Source organism: Lepidothrix coronata, unplaced genomic scaffold, assembly GCF_001604755.1.
Source record: "Lepidothrix coronata isolate B3197 unplaced genomic scaffold, Lepidothrix_coronata-1.0 Scaffold240, whole genome shotgun sequence".
NCBI classification, from domain to species: Eukaryota; Metazoa; Chordata; class Aves; order Passeriformes; family Pipridae; genus Lepidothrix; species Lepidothrix coronata.
The window spans coordinates 1,030,800-1,054,892 of record NW_016690420.1 but is presented as its reverse complement, the minus strand read 5'-3'; the positions used below and the strand labels follow the sequence as shown (position 1 = coordinate 1,054,892).

Genomic DNA, 24,093 nt, shown 5'->3' with positions numbered 1-24,093 from the left:
CAGCTACTTGTCAGCTCTGCAAAATAGCTGTTAATTTATGGAGCAGAAGTGTGCAGGTTCTTTCAGAGCCATACGTCAAAGCTTTCTCACTATGATATCTGGCTTTATTTGGCCTTCATATTATGGACCAAATTGGATTTCTCTGGTTCTGGATAAACCACGCAAGGGTGATGTACACTGTGATTTATTGCTGCAAGTGCTTAAAACGCCTCCCACTAAATTTGTAGTGACCTTATCACACTATTAAAACCTGAAGTAAATAAGTGCACTGAGTAAAGGTTAACAACACCTCAAATAAAACAAACAGCAAACAGAGGGGAGAGGAGCTTCTTGCTCCCATTGCTGGCACATTCCAGAGAATAAATTTGCTGCATGGTCTGTCAGCACAAGAGAAGAGCCCAGAGGATGCAGAGCCATGCAGAGATAACAAATGGGGTTTAACTCCCCAGACCAGCCCCCAACCCTGCAGCCCTCTGAGCAGAACAGTTTTGTGTGTGGTTTGCTCTGACAGGTTTTCACCTCCAGAAGCCCCTGGATCAGGCCTCATAAAGAACAGCATCCCTCAAGCTCCAGCCCAGGCTGGGTAACAACAGCAGCAGAGAGGTTCACAGGACTCCCTCTGTGCAGGGAGCCTGCATCTAGGATCAAAGCCCAAAAACCACTGAAGACGATCCTTTACAGAATCACTAAAGGTTACATGTACTGCCAGGGGTTAAGAAACCAGCAGCTTTCCTGTTGTGCCTGAAAGGGACTGTACAACTCGTTTGCCTGCCTTAGTCAGATCCCTTCGAGCAGTGTGAGATGTTCCCCTCTCAGGCCACGACACCCAGCAGTGAGCCCAGGCAGGTTTGTGAAAACCCAGGCAGGTACCAGAGATCTCTGCCACTTCTCAAACAAGATTCCCTGAGCTGGAGGTTCCCTGTCCCCACACCCTCCTGTAGCCACAGCAAGACCCCAAGGGCTGAACCCCTCGCATGCCAGAGGTGAGAGGGCAGCTGCCCATTCCTGGAGCAGACTTAAACCATCAGATAACAAATCAGTAACACAAAGTTATCACTGTCCACCTTTTCAGTGCACCAGTCAGTTCCCCTCTCCAGACAGAGCAGTAACTTAAGCAATAGCTCTACAGCCAAAGAAAGAGCCTCTAGAGAAAGAAATTTTACACTGTGGTCTGACAAGAGAGTTGTCATCAAATCTAGCCCAGAGTTTTAAACAAAGGCTGTTTTTCCTATAATAATTGTTTTAGGCTTATTTTTAAAACACCATGCATAGGCCATGCCTTCTGCTGTCTCTCACTAAGATTTATAAATTATCTTATATCTGAATAAAAATAGTATCAGGAAGTAGAGAAGCCCTTACAGAAACACGGACAAGGTGAACAAATACAGACACTGACCCAGAGAAAGAAAAAGAAACATTTAAACCACTGATTTAAACAGGCTCCTTGCTGTTTTGTAGAGGGAGATATTCTCATCTCCAGGTGCTCAGTGTTACAGCCAAATAACAATAATGCCTTGTGCAAACGAGAGCAATGGAACACACCTTCCTCAAGTCAAAGCTTGCTTAAATGAAAAGCAAAATTAGGGGGGAAAAGGCATTTTTCACTAGAGAACCTCAAAAAAGAATGTTCAAAGTCCTCAAAACAAAAGAAAAAAAACCAACCAGATGATTGCTGAACAAAAGCTGAAGCAGGTTTCATTCGTTTGGCCTCTGCGTTTAGAATTATTTTTTTTATTCCAAAGTAAATATTCATTTCCCATTTCAGACAAGTGCAAAGTTCTAAAAGTTTCTCCCCAGATATTAATCTGTTTGAATATAACATTTAGTACTCCCGGCCTCATTTTCTCTCTGATACATCACCAAAGGTGAATCAGGTCATTAGAATCTCCTTCCTTCTTATTCCAACAGCAATTGTGATAATAAATTCATTATTTTCATAATTGCTTTATTATAATTTAGTAATAGATTCACATTAATTTCAAAAGTCTTACTATGAGGCATTATCCAAATAAAATAAGAAACAATTAAAATTAAATTTATCTAAAATCCTATTTAGAAGGCATTATCCAAACAAAATAAGTAATATGTAGCATGAAATTTATCTAACATCCTATTAAAAATTATAACTTTGAGGCCAAAAAGAAATACTTTACATAAAGGCATACAAAATAATTGACTTTTTATGCTGTGCTTTTGAAGTGAGAGCAGATAGCCAGTAATAGTGATAAAACAAACAGAAATGCTGGGCAATCACAAAGGCTTCAAGCCCCCAGGGCTGATCCCAGCAGCCCACCCAAGCCCTCTCCTCTGATCCAGTCTTCCATTTTCCCTTAGAAATTCAGAAATGTTATTACACCAGTGACTCACTTTTGCCAGGGCAGCCAGAACTCCTTGAGAAGATTCTTCCTGCTGCCTTGAAGCCTTCAGGTTAAGAAATTCCTCTTCTCTGGCTGCAGGGAGGCTCCATGGCTGTGTCCTCCCTGCCAGCCCCAGCAAGTAATCACAGCCTCACCTGAGCAGCCTCCCACCCCCACAGAACCCGTTACCCCAAACCATGGGCAGCTGTGGGGAGCAGCTCTCAGCCCCTGATCACAAACCCCTTTTCACCTGGTCTGGCCTGGGTTGGGTCACTTACTCAGAACCAGAGTGTTTGAAAGGAGAAAAGGCTTTGAAACCAAAGGCACCTGACGTCCCTGTCTTTGTCCAGCCTTCATGCACTTTCCTTGCAGAAATCACAGCAGATTGCTGTTTGTTCCCTAAGGCTCCTGAGATCTTTGTGGCATCATCTACTATCTTGAGTTATAAACTGCTTTGTTTGCTACCTTGGGGAGCGTGTAGCTAAGTCCTGCCTCAGACTGCTCTCTTGAATGTCCCTCCATTAGGCTGTAGCCACTTTTAAATTAAAACCCTCATAATTTTTTTTGTTCTAAGCATGTGTTGAACTGTTCTTCCTGGAGAGATGTATTTTCTCTACAGTAATGGAACATGTATTAATGTAAATCAGCCTTCTGTGTAACAAATACATGGTAACCCTAACACATTTCTATAGTACGTGTCAATAACTAGGTCATATACAGCATTAAGAAAAAATGCTACAGACCACAGTCCCACATGACAAACAGCAACATTTTATTTGAGTAACTTGATCTCAGCATCCAGTTTTACATTCGAGAATGTATGTTCGTGTTCAGAAATATATTAAAGCAAACACTTAACTCCACCCGTCAGTTATCTCCTGTCTCAGCCTTCCTGAAATGAGTCATTAGTTGTATTTCATCTGTTCAGTTCCAAAATCCTCAAATTCAGCTGCAAAAATGGAACCCCTTTGATCTTAGATTGCCACTAATTCATAATTGATAACCCAGTCTGGAAGGAAAGGAAAAGCTTCGTCCCCATTAGTCGTTCCACTTAATATGTTCTGGTGCTTCAATTATGCAAAACCCAACTCTCAGGGTCTGATTGCCTTCCAAAATGTGAGTCAATGGGGGGAAGAGAAAAACCCAGATTGAATTATTCCAGCTGTAAATCTTTGTAATAGCATTGATGTCACGAGAGTGATACTCAACACTGAACAATTCTGTTTGTTTTCCGAGCTGTTGCTTTGTAGAATTCCCAAGGCATCCATTAATGACTTCAGAGAGCTCAGAGTGGAGAAGGACTTGTTCTCCCTCACTTATATTTTTTTGGTCAGGTCATTAGGCTCTGTGTTGTAATGACCCTTTTTGGCCCAAGGCACTAAAAGCCTTGGAGTAATATATGACCTGGTAAGTAAGTAAGTGAGGACGAATAATTAAGACAAGTAATTATGCCCTTTATTTTGTAGAAGACAAATTGTCACTTCTTTCTGAAGACATTTGAATTATAAATGTTGAAAATATGAGAACTGTGAAGAAAACAGCAACGTGCAAACATCAGTGGGCCAAAGCATGTTTTTCTTCTGGGAGACTGACAGAAGCAGGACTACACAGCAGGGAACTCAGCTGCAAAGGCAGATATGCCTGCAGCACCTCATGAATAACCAGCAATCAAAAATATGGATATGACTGCACCTGTGTTCTGTCACCCAGCAAGTTGTTGGGCTTAAAGAAGAATCTTTGAACTTTCTTTTAGACAAAACTGTACAACCACGCAGCAAACTCCCAGGAATCAAGGGAAATTAAAGCCTGCAATTGCACAAGTGCTGTTCAAGATGAGAAGTATCACCTGTTCAGGACATTTTGGTTCCATAGCTCTCCAGAATTCAGACACATTAGCACAAAAAGAAAAAATTCAGTTTGGTTTTCTACTGGCTTGTGTGAAGTGTGTGATGTACTCCACATTCTAGGAAGTTGTGAACTGCACGTGGAAGTTCTCCCGGAACAGGACCAGGATGAGGCCTCTTTGCTATAGGGCACCACAGCTTTTCTTTTTCAGGTGCATATAGGATCTCCACTCTACCTATCACTGATTTTTTATAAACTTCAATCTCTTCCACACTTGTCCTCAACTGTCAACAGGTCCTGACACTGGTGGGAAGTCTGGGAGATATCCAGTGCAAAGGCATAACCTTCCTTTCTGTGTTAAACTATGCTAAACACAAATATTTTGGAGCAGAAATTCACATCCACTCTTTTACGTACAATGAGTTTCCCAGAGTGACAGAGTAAAGTCAAAGGCTTAGAGCAAATGGAGGGAACATCTTCACATTGCAGTTATTGCCAGAATGTGTCAAAGCCATCACATAAACCTACTTGCATTTTCTGGTACATTTTAAGGGCCAAGCCATTAACCTCTTACAAGGCTAAATCTATCGAGTTCTCCAGGCTTCCCTTGCTCTGTAATTACTTCCCTGTCGAAACCTTTCTGGTACTTGGAAATTGCGGGGTACACCACGCTTTTTATAAACAGACAGATGCTACCTGTCCTCACAGACCATTCCCTTTTCCCTCATTCCTCTTTGTCACGTGCTGCAACACACTTGCTGTTACTTTTGCACTCTTGGTATTCTCATTCTCTCCCGAATTTCCTCTTATTTCTCAAGGGAAACACATGCCTCAGCCTTACACAAGTCTGTGAGAGCAGTAGACTGTCAGATGGTTTCCTTGGGCAGTGCAGACCCCTCCCCACATCCCAGGGTAGGGGCTGTCCTGCAGGTGACAGGGGCCCAAAGCTCTGGCTTTGAGGGCAGACTTTGGGAATCCTGTCTCGTGGCCAGCAGGACTGGGACCATTGATCCTGGGCCAGTTCTTACCTTATACTTTGCCTCTTCTGCTGCCTGTTCTCCTGTTGTTTTTATTTTTCACAGACACTTGGCAAAAGAAAAACAACCCTGCACCTCACAGACATTTTAATAATTCATATTCAACTTCAGTCACTGCAAGTTTAATAAACGAGTACTTATTAGAATACAATCACCTCTTCTTAAAGCGGGTACTTTTTAGGGATGAAATCACAATAATTACCTGTACGAATATGTATGAATAACATTCAGTCCTCCTGTTTTCATTATTTTGTTCATTTGCATGAAATCCTTCCCTACTGTTCCCCTTGCCTCTGTTTTAGCAAAGACTTTGCTTTTAATTGGACTGAATATTCAGCTGGGTTCAAACCTGAATTCGTATGTAAGAAAGCTATACATAGCAACCTGCTCATCCTGGAATCCATTAAAAATAACAGGAGGGGTTGAAATGAGATTATTTCAAGAGCTCTCTTGCATTCATAGGAAAACAGATTTATTGCACTTGCAGTGAAGCTCTCCCAGGTAAGGGAGATGCAGGTGATAACATTGAATCCTCCTGGTTTTTCCTCTTGTTCACAAAGCAGAACCATGAGAATTTCTGAGCTAATTTCATACCTGAAAACCATCTTTGCATGTATTGAGAGCCTGCTCTCTGCACCTCTGCTCAGAGTCTGATCTTACTGTAAGCACAGCAACACACCAACCCTGTCCCCTTCTGCAGCCTCCTTCCCTCAGCCCTCCCTCAGGGATGCACTGTGAAATTCAACTTGGCACTAAATGGAAGCAGTGGAGAATACTGTACAAAACTAAAATAAACCAGACACTGTAAAGTGGCAACTACAATAAAAACATCTGCAAGAGCCAGGAAAGCAGGTTGAAAAGCTGATAAATCCTCAGAGAAGGCAAGCCCAGCTACCTCAGCATCACGCTCCCAGAGGAGGGTTGACCACAGCCTTACCACGCACCCCTGAGCCCAGCCACCCTCCCACAGGGCTCCAATGAAAGTTGGGCTCACGGCATAAAAAGCAGCATGTTGCCCAAAGAACAGACCAAATTGCAGCCTGCCATCTCAGCTGCCACCCCTCTGGCAGGATGCAGGCTGTGTTTTCATTCCAGGGGAGGTTTCTTATTTCTCTCACTTAAAAAATAGCTATTTTCATTAAGAGCATCTTTTCTGCACTCCCACTCACAGCAAGAAAATGGAAAGTGATCCAGAGACTTTAGATTTCTCCTTCCAGCACTTGACAGGGGAAGCTTCCAGGAAGAAAAAGAAACCCCACCTTAACAAGATAATTAATTGTTTTGGGGGGCGTGTTGTGGAACTGTTTTATGGAAGAGAACACAGGGGGAGGACAATTTTGACTTTCTCAGCAAGGAAAAATAACAGCTTTATAAGTCAGAGGCACACACACCCTAAGGCTGTAGCTGAATTTTTGAAGGGCAAGTCCTCTGCTAAGGCTTGCCTTACTGGTTGCCCTGCAGTGACCTCATGCAGCAGTCCCAGAAGAGGAGTTGAAGTTGCCATCTGCAAAGGCACAGGCTCGGATGTGCCTCCTGAAGAGGATGCACATTGAACTCCAGGGCTACAAACAGAGGCCAGGTGAAGGAGCAGCATGCTCTCCTGTGTCAGGTAACACGTGGCCTTTCAAGCTGCTCTTCAAAGCAGAACATCTTCCCTTGCACCACAGAGCCACATGCAGCTCTAGCTTAGGGTCCTGGTGAAAGGTCTGTGCTCAGAGGGGCTGTGATTAGCAGCCAAATGAAACAGAGTAAACTTGTAGAGGTTTCGAGAGTGTGTTTTACTGACTGTCACACACCCCTTTAGTGTTGAAAGTCTGTTGATCCCAAAAGGTTCAGGCTGCTAAACAGAAGTCACAGGAGCCAAGGTGGTTTTCTTTGAAGTCTTGCTTCCAGTTGCTTACAACTTCCAGCTCCCACAGTAAACGAGCTGCAGCTTGGCACTGTGTAGATAAAGGTCTTACATTTGCACTATACCAAAAGAGCTCCCAGAGCTCAGAGTCATTCCTCTGCACCATGCAGATTCCTGTAAAGCACAGTAGGGTCTTTTTCGTCCCATTTGTTTTCCCTACAGAGCCCACATCACAGGTTTGTTTGTTGTTTGTTTTTTTCTAGGAGCAAACTGAAATAAACTGAACATCAGTGTGGCTGAGGTCTGTAGTAGATCTTTAGTTGATATAAATTAACAGAGCTCTGACCCATATTCCTAATTCACACTTCTTGCCAAGCCAGGAATGGGTGGTGAAATAAACTCAGGGAGAATATGGTTAACTGTATGAGCCTTGGCTTCAACAAGGTGAAGGACTCATCATTTATCTTCATTTTCATGGTCCTCACGCCAAAACTAGAAGAGGAAAGAGGTATTTGTTTCAGTGTCCTGGAGTTCATTTACTCTTGCATTTTATAAGAGCCTGTAACTCGTGTCTTCTCCCAACTCATTTTCCCTGGTGCACTGGCAGAGAAGAACGCTGGGCAAACACAAAAATCACCCCAAAAAATACTGACCATGTTTGGATATAACCTAGTTTGGGAATCTCTGGGATGCAGAGGAAGTTGAACTGGCTACCCAGTTCTGGCTGTGTAAAAGCACCCTGGCTTGTTTTTAAGCTTATTTATGTACAGATCAAACAAACAGACTTCCGAGCGCTTTCATTTAACTTTGATGCCAAACTTTGATGTTTTCACCATTTACAGTAATCATTTTTATGTGCATTTAATATTATTTTTTTAGTCCAAAACACTACACATAAAAAGACCAACTTCATTTAAAATATGCAGCATTTTTGCTATTTGAAAACTCTGCATTTTTAATTTGTTTCTTATCAGCAGAGTACTTCTGGGGCAAAGAGAACATCAAGTTTTTAATGCCTTTCAGTTGATTTAAATTAATATTTTATGTTTCTATTCAAAAGAGCTGGCTAATAGAAGGGTTCTGACATTTTTTCACACTCTTTTTCTGGCATGTGTTATATGCAAAGCAATGGTTATTTCTCAAATGTTTGGTGCTTTATTCCATGATAAGTACCCAAAAGATGACATTTCCACACAGTTTAATGCACTTGGATCACTGCTCAAATGCCCTGTGCTCAGGCTGGGGAGGACAGGGACCCCAGCCTCTCAAGATTAAGATTTACATCATAATATATCAACCCTTTGCTTTAGAGGCAAACACCTACCACCTACCTTTGTGTGCTTTAAAGCCCCATCCCCCCAAAACAACCAAATGGGGAAGTATTTCTCTCCCTAGTTCTGCCTCTGCCAAGCTCTTTCCTAAGAACATAGAAAGCCACAGATAAGAGTGAAGCTTTTAATCAAAAGGGGCCTGAATGATTTCTATTGCATTTAATAACCACTTCATCACTGTCTCTAGATGAAAGTCCTGTATTGGATTCCATAGCTGACAACAGTGATGAGGGAGAGGATAGTCTTCAATTAGGAAGCTGCACCCCTCTCCTTCGAAAATTGATGGAGGAGGACAGTATCTGAATTTCCTTTTCACTGCTGAACACTCCACCTGCCTTTAATCCAGGTAGCTCGGGGGCTGGTAGCAATGTAGTACCAGCAGGACGGAGCTCAGTTTGTATTATATCACAGTATTTATCAGAATTAAGGTCAGAATGATGCCATGGTCATAATGCCCAGAAACCATCCAAGATTCTGCTAAGAAGACAGTCCTAGATGACTGCTAAGGAAGCTGGGAATCATTTCCAGTAGGCATCTGCTATACAGAAACAGTGTTAACCTAGGACAACTCATATTTAACCTACAGGATTCACTAAACAGAGATGAACCCTGGGCTTCCGAAAGCAAACACAGCTTTTTAAGTTGGGAATCCTGCTTTGCTGCTCCTGTTTAGGCCACAACTAACCTTCAGCTCACTGAATCAAGAATGTCTCTGCAAGCAGGAAAAACTACCCCTCTGTTCCTGACATACCCACATATTGTACCAAACATTTTCTTCCTTTGTGTTGGTGTATATATGCTCTTACAGCCCTCAGCTTCCCCATGGGCCAGACTACTCTGAGAATTTAATGGGCACACAAACCATTATGTTCCTCAGTTGAAAGTACTGGAGTCAGCCAGTATCAGCCGTACAAATGAAGCAGCAGCAGGTCACCACCCACATATGCAAAGCCCTCACTGAGCATCTCATGAGGAGGATTTTAGACACCTCTGGAAGCACAAACTCTTCTAGCACTTTGGTTAATGGGAAGCAGTGGAACTGCAGCAGAATCACTGGGGATGCAGGCTCTCACAACTATCTCTGCTTACAGCCACCACAGCAACAGACAGATCTACAAATAACATCTGGAAAATGAGGGAACTTAGGAGAGGACCATAATTACCGAGCCAAGTCCCACACAGCACAGGCTACTGCAGAGTTAGACAGCATTTTTAGAGAAAGAAACCATTATTGCCATTATCCAGGAGGACAGAGTACAGGGGAGAAAGTCTTCCTCTCTAGGGCAGATGAAGGAGGAGGAGAGCAGTGAGAAGCAATCATTACTAAAATAATTGGCTGCCTGCTTTGCACAGTTGCCACAAAATGTTTACGCTATCAGTGCCATGAGTGTGTTGACTTGCCAAAGTCACAGCTGTGCCAAGGAACTGTCAGCTGCAGGGGCTGCTGTTGCCTTTCACCTTGTCAGTATATGATGAACCCCTGGGTCATCACCCCTATCCCCCTGCTTTCCCAGAGCCATATCAGAAAGATTTATTATTAGCCTCCTTCTGAAACCTAGAATTTTAGGTGATTACTATCAGGACCAAATGTAACATCTGAAACCTGTTTCTGAAAAACGAAGATAGGATGCTGACTGATAAAGGATCTGAATTATTTTTTTTTTTTAAAAAGTGAGTAATAAGTTTGAAGCTTCTGTGTAGACCTGTTGTTTTTCCCTGCTGTAGATAGAAAGAAATGTTAACATCTTAGATTCAGGCACAATGATACTGAGTTTACTCCAGGACTGTGCTGGAGTGGAGTAGAAATGTCATTTCATGAAAGTATTTTTGTTTGCTTCCCCCCCTCATTTTCCAACTAACTTTAAGAAAACACACCTTGAAGAAGGAAGGATGCTTTTGTCTTGTATCAAAGACGACGGACATAAAAAAAGAACTCCTAAGAGATGCAAAAGTGGTTAACTGAGCACGGGCAGTCATTGCAAAAATTCCATCAAGAAGTCTCACTTAACATTGAGAAATCATATTAAAGAAAGGTATGGTCTAGGAAGGAAAGACACACTACACAGTAACTTATTCATAGACTACATGTGGAAGGAAAGCTTCTAAGAGCACAATCCTGAAGGCAGCTGCAGATCCCTGCAAGTCACTGCTGCTCTCAGTTCTGGGGGTGGTGAGCACACTCAGCACACTGCAGGATTTGCCTCTAATGGCTATCTGAGCCCAAAGCCAAACTGTTAAATTAATAAAATCCCTGCATGCTAGATCAGGACATGAGAAGATTGCCTGCGTTGCTGAGAGATTATCAAGTGAATAAATCTAGCATGTGATAGATAAAACAAATACCCATTAAAAATACAAATCTCTCAACACTGGGAAGAGAAATGCATTCCCAGCACAGACTCTGAAAGCCTTCAAAAAGACAGGCATATCCAGCATCAGAACAGATGGAGAAGATGAACAATAATTCCTTTCCAAGCATCCATGCCCACGAAAGCAGTGAGCACAGGCCCCCTAAAGAGACAGATAATAAGAGCAAAAGAAAAATGAAGAGTATCTTCAAACACCTCAGACTTGATGAGAACAGCTGGGAATCTCTGCTTTGAAGTGTGACATACTAGAGACAAACTCAGACATTTCTGGCTACTTAGCCAATAGTTCAGTTGGCATTGCCTTAATCTCAGAAATTTTCACTGACTTTTGTAGGTAAGAGAGGTGTAACTGCACCAGACTTTTGACCCCTATTTTTGGCTCCAGTCAGCCCAAGGTAAATCCAAGTTTGAAATAATTTTACCCCTTCCCTTCACTGACTTTGGAATCCACCTTCCCCTCCTAAAGGCACCTCAGTTCTGGTTGTTTCACACTCAGATTTCTCTGGATATGCCTTGGTCAAGAAGATGCCATTTGTCTTCCCTCACTGACCCGCCTGCAACCCCATTTCTACATTTACCTAAGGCCCTGGGCACACTAAGGGTGAAACTCATAACCAGTGTTATTTAAGAGGTTGCTACCAACGGGTATCCTGGGCAGCTTCCCAATTCATATGGACAGGGCAGACAAAACCCAGCTGGAGCATATGCATGGATATACTATCCCCCACTAGAAGTTCTTTGTCTCTAGAAGTCATCCCTGGTGATTGAGCCTTTCCAGCTCAAGGTTCAGTATCTCCAGCTTGTCTTTACTCACAAGAACCATGTTACAGGCTCCAACTTGGGCACCTCTGTCACAGCACAAATTGTTGCTTCAGCCTGTGCTCTGAGCTGACAGAATACAAACCCTCCAGGCAGCCTTCAGCCTCAGTACTAACTCCAGTAAAACCCCAAGCCCAGCCCCCCTGGGAAGAGCCTGCCTCCTAACTCAGGAATGCCTTCCCCCACTTGTACAGCCAGGTTCTTCTTTAGACCTCACTGAACTAGTGACACATTTCAGGCTTGAAAGAAATAGAAAAGGACTTATTAAGCCCGTGATGAGAATCAGAATAATGAATAGCTGAAAGCTAAAGCTATGCAAGTTATGATAAGTTATGCAAGTTATGACAAAAGGCATTTAGTTGCTGGAAGAACTACCACAAGGCAGATGTCCCACCTCCATTCTGCACCACACTGGGGTTCAGCTACACCCACTTTCTGGTGAAAACTTCTGCTTTTTCCAATTTTCAGCTCTTTTAAGAGTTTTTCAGTACAGCAAGGTGAATGATTCAGGAAATTCAAACTCCAGAAGAGAGGGCAGCAGCACGAGGCTCATTATTAGTTATTTAATCAGCCATTTGTGGGGGTTCCTGGGCTTGTGCCAGCTCTACCTTCAGAGTTTTTGGACACACACTGTGTGAGGGGAAGGACTCCTGTGCACTCTCTCAAGCTGTTCCATTACATCTGATTTATAGCATGACACCACTTGTTCTAGCCCATAACCTTGAGCTTGTAAACTACACAGGGGAAAATTTACTAACCACTGAGTTCATCTTAATGCACTATTGGGACTCTTAAGTGGGAAAAAAAGAAGGCAAAGAATCGGGGGCATCCAGAGGAGCTGGTTTTGAACAGCAATCCTTTCCTGGCCCAATCCAGCGCATCTCACAGTCCACTCTGTTTTCATTTAAATAAAGTTTTAATTTACATGGCCAGCACAGAGTAAGGACCTATGTTTGTCTTGCTTTGAAGGTGATAATCAATAGGAGAGTTGTAGATACATTTCACTTACTAGCTGCACACACGGCTGGAGTTTACCTCAACAGCACATACAAATGCCTTTACTCCACCCTTCGCTGGCATCAGAGTTTGATTAATAACAGAAGCCAGAAAACTGTTTTGTAACTTTTCTATCAGGAAAGAAAGTTGTCACCCACGCAGCAGAACAATTTCCTAGCAGTAAAGGAGTCCCCATCAGTGTAAACAGAAAAGCACTGAGAGCTGGAATACAGGTGTTACAGGTCCTTAGTGCAACTCTGATGAGCAACCTAACACAGACCTGGGACTTGCATGAACATCAGAGCCAACAACACGCTCTCATCAGAGGCTGCAAACTGCATCCTTGGCTCCACCAGAAGTGTGGCCAGATGACCAAAGGAAGTTATCTCCCTTTCATCAGTGCTGGTGAAGCTGTACCTGGAACACCAAGTCTGGTTTTAGGTTCTGCACTGCAACAGAAATGGGGAAACTGGAGAGGGGACAGCACAAGGGCTGGAGAACAGGATTTATGAGGAAAGGCTGAAGCTGGGCTTGTTCATCCTGCCCAAGAGGTGGGTTAGCAGGGTGATCTGACAGCAACAAGGAGCTACAATGTGATGGAGTCAACCACTTCTCAGTAGCACTAGGGAACAGAATAAAGGACAAGGACAACAGAGCTTGGAAGCTCAGGCTGGCTTGGCAAGAAGTTTTTACAGGGAGACAAGCACAGCACTAGTACAGGCCAGAGGTGGCTGGGCCTCCCATAGTGTTAGAGACACTTGATGCAGTGTTGACAAAGGTCCCAACTCTGAGCTAATTTAAAATAAAGATATCATACGAATACAAATACGGTTTCAGCCTCCACTTCATTATTTTTGGAGCAGGGAAAAAGGGAGTCTATCTAGGTTCATCTTTGACAAGTTCATTTTACCACACAGAACTTGATGGCTGCACTACTGTGAGATACACAGAAGCAGCACCCACAAATGCAGTAGTTATTCAGATGCTCTGCCCCACGTTTTGTCTTCATTTTCAAGGATGCTCAGTTCAAGTGTATTACAGACTTTCAGATTAATTTCCTCAGCTAATACTCTGAGGTGAACATCTAATTTGCCCAAGGTAAAGTTACACTCTCCTTGGTTTGTTCCCTTCAATGGCAGCCTGCCCTCCATACCAGCATACAACTTCCTTGAAACACGAAGAGAGTGTTGATGTTATAGAGCAAATACAAAATGAGCTCTGCGTTTGCTGACTATTCCCAGAAGATATCTTGCTCCTTACTTCAGTCTAAGTATTCAAAAGTCAGTTCCTGAAACTTTCCCCTCCTTTCAAGTAATTTTGCCTAGGTAAGGCTCCAGCAAACAGCAGCCTGTGTGATTATTTCTGCTATTACAGTCTCTTATTTTGTTTAATTTTTAATTATTTTAAATTACACAGCTGAAGTGCAACTGGATATATAGCAGTGGATAGATGTCATTCAGCAAAAAGGCTTGTTCTTTGAAGAGCCTGAACTAGGGGCCTTTCTAGCAGGAGGACTGTAGCTCATATGCTGAGGAATGTCACACTGCTTCTATGGTCCATGGAGGACATTAGGGGTAACCTTATTACTATTTAAAGGATAATACTGTTTGTAAATGACTTCCCGGCATCCCAACAGTGGATTTTCATAGGGACTGGCAGAGAGCAGCAACTCCTGTTGTTCCTTCACTCCAGTGACTGGTTTCCCAAGCAGGAGCAGCAGCGCTGTGACACAGCTCCTGTTTGTGCATCAGGTAATGACACAGTTTCCACTGAATGGCCTTGGTCGTGTCAAGTCCATACCAGGTACAGGAACACAGCTGGAGCACTGGGCAGAACACACTGTCAGTGCCCAGGTACCCCCCGAGCCCCAACACCTCAACCACAGCAATTCCCAGGACAGACCTGACCAGAGCCAGAGGTACCCACCCAGCTGTCCAGTCATTGTCTATCACACTCTCATTTATCTTCCACATTTTAAAAGAGGCTGATGAACTTTATAACTATATTCATGAGCCTTTCCTTACTCTGTTTTTGATGAACTACCTCCTTAATAAGTGCCTAGGAGTTTTAAAAAGGAAAAAAAAAGCAAACAAACCACACACATCCAAAAACACATCAGGCTGACTTGACAGAAGTACTTCTACTTTCTCAGTGGATACTTTAAAATGTTTATGAACAAGCCCAACAGCAGGTTTGGAAGTTTTTCTCAATTAAATCTCACATTGCTGAGCACAGCTCACAGTTCTGCTCTCCTCAGATTTCCCTGAAGCCTCACTGCACCTTCACACTTACTTGCTCCTTCTCCAGTTTTTGTAACATCAGCACATACACAAGTGGTGAGTTTACAGTGCCCCCAGATGTTACTCATGAAATCAGCACCAAGTAGAGGCCTTGGTGTTTCTCCTTCCCGCCCCTTCTCATTTAAGAACACTCTTTTATCAGAGGTCACAGCAATAAATGATGTTTTGCTAAAACCTTGTTGCAGTTAGCATGGAATTTCATGTCTGAATCCATATCAGATACCAAACTAAAGTGCAGATGTACTAATTACCAAGGAAGTACAGTAGAATCAAACCCCTCAAATTTTATGTATATGTAGAACTTGCCAGTAAAAAGCTTTATCACTACATCTCAGGCAGGTTCCCTTATCAGTGTTTTGATGCAACTATCACAGAAACCACTTCACTCTTACCATCCTACCAAGGAAAGGCAGGGACCAAGCCAGTTCAAGCCCCTCACCTCACCCAACTTCCCTGTTACAAACACACCTGTAGAGCTTCCTTAGCCAATACCATAAAGATCCACTCTGGGTTATGCATCTTTAAGATGGCAGAAAAGGCTACTCAGGAATAAGAAGACTAAAAGCATGTCAAAAAGGAGTTTTCCCACTTACTATCTTGAGGAAGAAAACAAGAATGACAAGCAAAAACCATACCTTTTGACTGAAAATTTTTGAAAGCCCCAGGTCTGCTTGTTTAAAGGAGTTTCAGGGCCATCTGCTGCATCATAAAGAAGCTGGAAAAGACATCAGTTGCATTCTCACTTCTCTCCCTCTCTGTAGATTCATAACCAGAGCAATGCTATCTCTAAGGATATAGCCTTCTCTGGAGGTTCAAAAAGGATCCAAAGCAAAATCTACAGCATGCAGGAGAAATAGGTACTGGAATAAAACCCCTAGAAGCCAGGGTTTAGATATTTATATGTATGTAAGTGTAATGTGTGTGAGTGCTTAATAAACTTGAATTATTTTGCAATTCTTTAGTCTTCTCCCAGATCGCTGATCCCCAAAAAGATTAAATGACTCAACTTTGCTACAACTTGTAAGAGATTCAGTATGACAGAAGAGTTTAAGGGCAGCTGGCAGAGCAAAGCACAGCTGTTTATCACAGTACAACAGAAACAGTTCTTCAAACACACATCAGGGACTGCAGAGATAGAGAGTTTTATCAGAACACACCTTTCAGACAAGTTACTAAATCGTGGCTTTAACAGCAAGTAATGTGTCTGAAAGTGCACTGCAGAAATCCAGACTGCAAACAGGCACCCATTAACAGGGCTGAGCTCTGCATGGACCTCTTGTGTAACTTCACCATCCCCAATACTCTTTAACATCATGAGAACCTTTCTTTGGTAGCCAAAAGAAACACCTGTATGCCACCTTCATTAGGACAATAAAGATAATTTGTTTCCTTACAGAAGCTGCTCTCAACCATCATTCAAGTACTGATCCAAGTAAACACATGTAAGAAAGGCTACCACAGGCTGGTGTGGTAAAAAGACCCAGATGAGGTAAGCAATCTATCTCCCATACTGATGTTCCCAGAATGGAAAAGTCTAAATATCAGACATTTGCATGAACAAGCAATTGCTCGTTCTCCTTTTATGGTGATGTTCATGAACTCTGGCCACCTGAAGTTAAAAATTTGACTGAGTGAAATGAGATTTCCCCCTACTGATCTCAGTCTTTTTCTCTTCAAAGAAATAATGATAAAAATGGGATTGTTTTCATAGAACTGAAAGCCTGATTTGTATATGCAACAAGCCATTTCATATTATGTCCACAGAGTGTCACTTTCCCCAGCATTACAACACAATTTGTTTCCAGACAGTGCAGAATAATTAGTTCACTCTTCAACAAAACAAGGTTTTCTCCATATTTTGCCTACTACCCACATTGAGTTTCCACAGAAAGCAGCCTGAACTCCATGCACATATCAGACTATTAATGCCAAGGGCAGAATCCAGAACAGAGTTTCAACGCCCTGTTAAGTTTTTGCTGCCGCTTCCTCTCTGACAAACTAAACACTGCCACCTACTGATTGCCAAAACCTGAACTTTAAAGGATTGGTTTTTTATTCCCCACTCCCAGACACATTGCCCAAGAGGCACAATAATAGCTGTAAGGAAAGTATTACATCCCAGATAAACCATAAATCGATGTCTGTATTCTTAAATATTATTGTTGCTTTTTTTGTTCCAATGCTGTAGCTACTTTAAGAAATTTTAGTACTTTTAGTCCAAGTCTGATCTTGCAATTTGACTGTCAAGCACATATTTTTACCATCAAAGCCCCCACCATACATAACAGAGACACCTGTGTGAACTTCAGTTCATTACAAGCTTTATAACAGCATGGTATGTTCTAGATTTGATAGTCCAGGGTCGAGTCTGAATGCTGTGTTGCAAATAACATCTGCTGCTCCAAGATTTTTCCATGGCTATGGCTTGACAAATAAGAAAAAACCCTATGATCATTCTCACATCATCCAGCTCCAGCAGCACCAAAGATATAACTAAAGCATTATTTTAATTACTCTTTTATACAATTACATTGTCAAACAAGAGATACCTATCCAGTCACAACAGTCTGTCAGAGCGTATGAACAAGGGTTCTGTTTCGCAGCTGCTGCACATATTCTTTTGCCTGGTCAAAGCCAGTCCTTGGTGGCTCTGGAGGGGGAGGAGGACCTTCCATCAGCTTCACAAAGTAGTGGCACCTGTTGATTTTCATGAAGGCAAACATGCCCTTGGCATGGTAACGAATGTGCTTCACGTAGCGGCCTCTGCCCGTCAAGGACTCGGCTGAAGGGGAAAGGAGAGAAGGACTGTTGAGTTGAGGGTGAACTGCCACACAGCTGCAACAGAAACACCTGTCTTGAGCCAGTGTATGTTTCGTGCCTGCTTCTGGAAAGTGAATTCTACTCAGGATTCTCTCCCCCATCTTTCTTCTGTTACATTCAGCAGATCAGTGATACAGAGGGCCCCGTGAGCTGAATTAACACTCCTCAGGAGCACAAAAAAGGTGAATTTAGAAAGCATGCACACAAGATAAATATGTAGGAAAGGGCAAATCCAAAGGAAGCTAGACTGAACACTTACTAAATTATATAGCTCTTCTGAAGGTGATATTAATATCACTGCTTTTCAGTGGTTTGCCTCATGAATTCCTGTAGAAGTCTTACAGACTTCATTTTCTCCCCTTATTGCATATATCACAGGTATTTTCATTATCTACACATCCAGTCCTGCACTAGCAGCTGAACCTTCTTATGGCAGAGGCCTGGAATGCTCCAAAGAATTCTAATCAAATTTGCTCTACAATCCAGGTGACTTTAAGCTTATAAGGTCTGTTTAGTAAAATTTACGCCACATTAGACAAAATGGGAAGTAATATCTTTGGGCCTAAGGACACCCACAAGTAAACATTTCTCTAACATTTTTCTGGGCTAAAAAGTGCTGTAGTTATTCCAAGCTTATCCTGTAAACAACTACATCTTTTTACTAAGAAGTTTTCTGTCAATACTCATTTACTTGTATACAATTTCTGACAGAAGTTTAATCCTGATCCTGCAAATCTAGCTGTACCAGCCACAGACAAAGCCTCCAGCATCTCTGTTCACTGGCAACATTAAAAAGTAGTAACGGTTTGCTTTCATATTCATGTCAAGCATCTTCCTCTTCAGGACCTTCTGTTCACATAAGGAGCAGAAATTCCACTCTCAGATGAATGCATCTTAAAAATTATGCATCTGGCAGATGCCAGAACACCACCAGTCAGGCACCAACTGCAACAAAGTGATGGCTAAAGGCTCAAAAACCACTACTAACTTCAGCTGTGTTGCAAGCACGTGCCTTTCATGTTTTGGCAAAGGTAAGTTCAGCAGAAACTGCCCTCTATTCATTTCTGCTGATTTAAAGCCAGAAAAACTTATTAAGGATAAAACTTTTTCATAGGGCAGGATAGGGTAGGATGACATTTTCCTGCACTAAATTAAAAAAAAATGTACCTATATGTAAATTCGATTTGAATTCCACGTTGTGCTTTCTTACGGCCAAGTCCTGTGCTTCCAACAGAACCTGTAACAAAAGGAAAAGAAATGGAAATACTTGAGTAGGAATTCAAGCAATGCTATTTCTTATCTCTAGATAACATGGAAGAAATTGAAAGTTTAAGTCAGTTATAGAAAAAGTATTTTATAGAGATAAAAACTGTTAAAAGACAAGCATCTTTTACATAAGGATGTTCCTTGCATACAGACTGAAATAGCCTCAGGAGAATTTTATTACATTTTTGGGGAGGAAATGGAGTGGAAACGATGGTTCCCATCAGCATTTGTCAGCCTTCCATCTACAGACCTTTGTCTAATTAGACATCAGACTAGAAACAAATTCTAAGGTGGGCAAAATGAACTTGGGTCATTCAACATTTTCAGCTCATACAGGACACATCTTTGCCATTATTATGCCAGAAACCAATGCTTCAGCCAAGAAAATGAGTAATTTGAGAATCCTAACAACTACAGTGTATCAAAAGCCTTTGTGCCTTTACAGGCCTTTCCTTGCTAATATCCTTCACCTCTTAAAGAACCAAAGCACACAGATGTAACAGCCATTAGAGACCAGGATTCTGCATCATTTACCAGGAACTTAACACCAAGCACTGTTGCAGAGGGCACCCACATGTAATTTATCACCATGACAAATGAACACAGCCAGCACAAGTGACCCAAACATATTTATAAGTCACAATATGACATGACTGTAACAAAACTATGTTGTTTGAATGTGTTCTCAACAGGCTTACTCGAAACATAAGACCCTACAGAAACATCTCCAAACTTCAGGTGACAGGTATTGATTTTCAAGTTTTCTTGAAACTAGAAGTGTCAAAGAATACTACTACATACCTCTTTGATCACTTTTGCTCCCTTTTTGTCACTAAATTCCAGCTGAGCAAGAGCCTGATCAATGGTCATTCCTTTTATCTGCAATCAAAGCGTTAAAATTAACTCCAGCAATTACAACTATTTCCCTTCTCTTATTCAGAAGACATTACTCTACTTACATTGCCATTATGAAAACCAAAAATACTTTAGTTTCTTTAATTACCACTTCTTCAATATCTTACAACCAGAAAGTCTGAGCTAAATATTGAATAAATCTTGACAAAACATTAAATTATTTTTTTTCTTAAAGAAAAAAACAGTCCATTACTATCTTTCAAAATTCCTCTTGCCATCTACCACAAGGCAGAAATCAACATGGAAATTCTTCCACAGTGCATAATCTGTGCATGATCCTGGGTACACCTGAGAGAGCACACTGGGATAAAGCAGCTAAACCAAACCACAAACAGCTGCTCCCTGTCCAGATCCAGGCTCATCCCAAGGACTCAGTACTGAAGAGGCTGATTAGATTGTGGCCAAATGAGGCCATTAAGGCAAATACAGCAATCAAATTTTGCATTCTAACAAACACAGTACAAAGTACTCTTTGCTTACCAGTTTTGCCAGATACCACATCTTATCTTTGCTGTATTTTATGTCTCTCCGACAGTGATATATTACCTGGGTGCAAAACACAAAAGTTACCAGGATCAGTAATTTTCCTGTGAAAATAAGAATGGACCATCCATGCCTGCTCCACAATTTTCTTACTAAGAATAAAATAAGTATGGCTCTCCCTACTATACCATGAGCACACTGGATCAGGCACAGCTTTGAGATTTGAAACTTTGATATTTGAAAGTATTAAAAAAAAGTTGCTGGCACACAGAAAAGTTTAATGCAATTTTATGACAATCTGTTCATAAATAGAAGTCCCTGAAAAGGATAATCAGAAGATTTCTCATCATCTTTTCCTCTCATCCTCCCCACCTTTAGAAGCAAAGACTGACGTGCCCATTCAGTCTTAAAAATACTATTCTGCTGTCAAGTCAACTTACTGGGAGAGCAACTAAACAATATTACCAGAATGAACTTAATTACCACTTCAGAAGAGAAGAGGCTTTCAAGTTTGATTGGCATGAAGAGCTGCCTCCACAGACCCATTCAACATTATTACTGACAGAGACTAACAGTAGCTAGTAGCATTTAACATCAATACAAATTTGAAAGTAGTGGCATTCTTTACAAACAGGTAAAAAACTGATTTAATAAGCGAGTCAGTCGATAGCTGCATTTTCACCCATATTGCATCAGTCAGCACAGGCCACACCAGGGATTTCTACATCCTATGGCTTAATGGTCACAGGGGCAATCAATGAATGCTCATGGCCCACAAAAGTACATGCCCAAAAAATCTCTTTTCTTTTGACATGCAAACACTTTACTTTGCTGAGCAGTGTGTCTAACAGAGGCCACAACACATCAATTCCCAATGGAGAAAAATTACAAAAAAGGAATTCAAAAATATCGGTTCTTGACAGCGAGTAAATACTGAAGAGTTAACCTAAAATCCTCCCAAGCTGAGCTGTAGTGAAAGCAGCACTAATTGGTCCTTTCAGTTATCAAATACACAACATTCTCTTCCTATGCAACTTCAGAGCCTTGCTTCCACTTGCATTTACCTGCAACTTCCTAGTTACAAAGATAATATACTGAAATAATGAACAAATAAGCTATAAAACTAGTGCCTTGTACAGTCACCCAGAGCCAGTGACAATCTGCTCAGAAATTGCTAACCACACACAGGTAAGGACATTCCCAGGTGCATCCTTACAGCTGGTCTGCGGGGTTCTCCAGGCAGCTGTGGAGGGTAAACAACCCTGTTCTTTTTCTCCCACTTCCCAGTCTTCTGCAGAGATGTGCTTGTGTGGATGCATGACAGAGGGAAAAGGCTACAGGATGGCAGCCACCTGCAAGACAAGACCACAGCCTCAGCTGCTGAACACAACAGTTCTTTTTCCCTGCCCAGTTTAGCTGGAAAATTGTGAACTTGCCTGTGCTGATAACGAGAATCGACACATTTTCCTACTCATAAAATCAAACTATTACAGTGTATTATAGTTTATGTTGGAAGGGCTTTTTAATTCAACAAGAAACCCCAGACTTCCCAAAGCAAACCATGAACCATCAGTGACATTGGTACAGCACAAGACTCCACATTTAGTGCTCCTGAATCATCCCACAAAGGCACAGTCACCTCTGTTTATATCTTTTCCAAGACCTACCAATACTTACTTAACTCTTACCGACAACATTTTTAGCAATAAAAATTTCTAGTTTTTCAAGGGGTTGAGTATCTCAAAGCATTAGAAATTTATAAACATTCTGAAATCTGAAAGGAGAGATGTTCTGAACTACTTCCAAAATGCAATCAAGTCAATATAAGACAAGCTGACAGCGAAAAAAATCAGTCTTCAGTCAGTCTGCTCACCTCAGAACCTGAAAAACCAAGCTACATTTTGCCCCTCTGCTGCCTAAATAAAGCAGCACTGGGCAGCCACTCCCAACTGCAAGTTCAAGACCAGATATTGTGAGTTTTACTAAGCCTTGAACAGCTTTGTGTGAGTGGCAAACTGTGCAAAGCATCTTAAAAATAACTGGCAAACAAAACATGCTGATTAGTTTCAAGAGGACATTGTACACCTCTACGTTTTGGTTTATTTGATTAATACCTAAAAATGTCACTGAACAAGGCAACAAGTCATCATCATCAGGGAGAATATCATGGACAATTTTTGACAAGCACATGAATATCATTCTGTAGTTTAACAAACTGAGCAGGAATGAACTAAGCATTCCCTTCCTGCCCTCAGAGAGCACATTAATATATCTGACAACTTAAGGAACGTCACATTCCCTCTATCTTAAAGTAATCCAGCCTCATGTGAAGAGCAAAACTATCCTAACTTTAGGAAAGGACACAAACACATTGCAAGCAAGAGAAAACTGTGACAAACAACAAACAAAATACATTATATAGGCGTGAGGGGAACAGGACGGAAAAACGCTGAAGGAATACTAGAAGGAACCATCCACAAGCAGCAAGTGGGACACACAAACAAAAATTTAGTAAAATAATGAGCAGATAACTCTGTCCAACTGCAAGGAAGCAAAGTAAGGGCAACATAAACCTATTTCTTCTTCCTCTGGTGTCACAGGTCTCTGCAATTTAACTACACAGGCTCTAGCAGAGACCAAAGCTCTGCACTTGGAGGATCTACACCAGCCTTCCCTCTGAAGTCAGGGATACAGCAGTACCACTGCTCCCACAGCACAGCCTGTGATCCCTCCAGACTGAGAGGGAAATTCAGTAACTACAGAAAAGCAGTGGCTGAGGACAGCACAGGGGGGAGCAATAGGTACATTGTTACTGTGACCTGCACCACAAGGTCAGAGGAAATCTGGAAGACACCTCTATCATGGCACAACATCTCAGTACATAGAAAGACACCACAGGGGCAGAGAGTGACCTGTTCCCACAGCCCTGGGGCAGGAGGGAAAGGCAGAGAAAGGGCAGAGCCCCAGGTACCCCCCCAGGCAGGGCTGCCCGTGTCCCACTGCCTGGGGATGGCAGGGGAGCCACAGAACCACACTCACCTCTCCGGCCGCGCCCAGCTGAGCAGACCCCGTGCCCAGGAACCGCCTGAAAGGGGGGAGCAGAGATCGAGGAATAAACACAACCATGGAATCACAGAATGGCTGGGTTGGAAGAGACCTTGAAGATCATCTTGTTCAAACCAGAGACACCTCCCGCTATCCCAGGTTGCTCCAAACCTGGCCTTGGACACTTCCAGGGATGGGGCAACCACAGCTTCTCTGGGCAACCTGTGCCAGGGCCTCACTACCCTCACAGGGAAGACTTTTTTCCTAATGTCCTATCTAAACCTACTCTCCGTCAGTGTAAAGCCATTTCCCCTCGTCCTGTCACTACATGTCCTTGTAAACAGTCTCTCCCCATCTTCCCCGCCCGCTCCTTCTGGCACTCCTTGGAAGGCCACAACCAGGTCGCCCCGAAGCTTCTCTTCTCCAGGCTGAACAACCCCAACTCCCTCAGCCTTTCCTCATGGGAGATGCTCCACCCCTCTGACCACCTCGGTGCCCTCCTCTGAGGGGAGAGCCACCCCCAGCAGCGCCGCGTCCCCCCGACAGCCGCCTCACCCGCGCCCAGCGCCCAGCGCGCCGCCATCTTCCCGGCCGCGCTTTGCGGCAGCGCGCCGGGCGGGGGCAGAGAGGCGCGGGGTTTGCGACAGTTTGCGACGGTGCT

The 24,093-nt window shown here is 42.6% G+C and overlaps 1 protein-coding gene across 1 annotated transcript; it reads right to left on the bottom strand.

Annotated features, from left to right (window-relative positions):
- Positions 1-17,026: 17,026 nt before the first annotated feature.
- MRPL22 (mitochondrial ribosomal protein L22) lies at positions 17,027-24,078 on the bottom strand (the record flags this gene model as incomplete). Its single annotated transcript, XM_017834773.1, has 7 exons — positions 17,027-17,685; positions 18,891-18,960; positions 19,791-19,868; positions 20,385-20,450; positions 21,604-21,739; positions 23,427-23,472; positions 23,988-24,078. Coding segments are annotated over 7 exons (699 nt in total), but the record flags the coding sequence as incomplete, so codon positions are not given.
- Between the last annotated feature and the right edge of the window lie 15 nt (positions 24,079-24,093).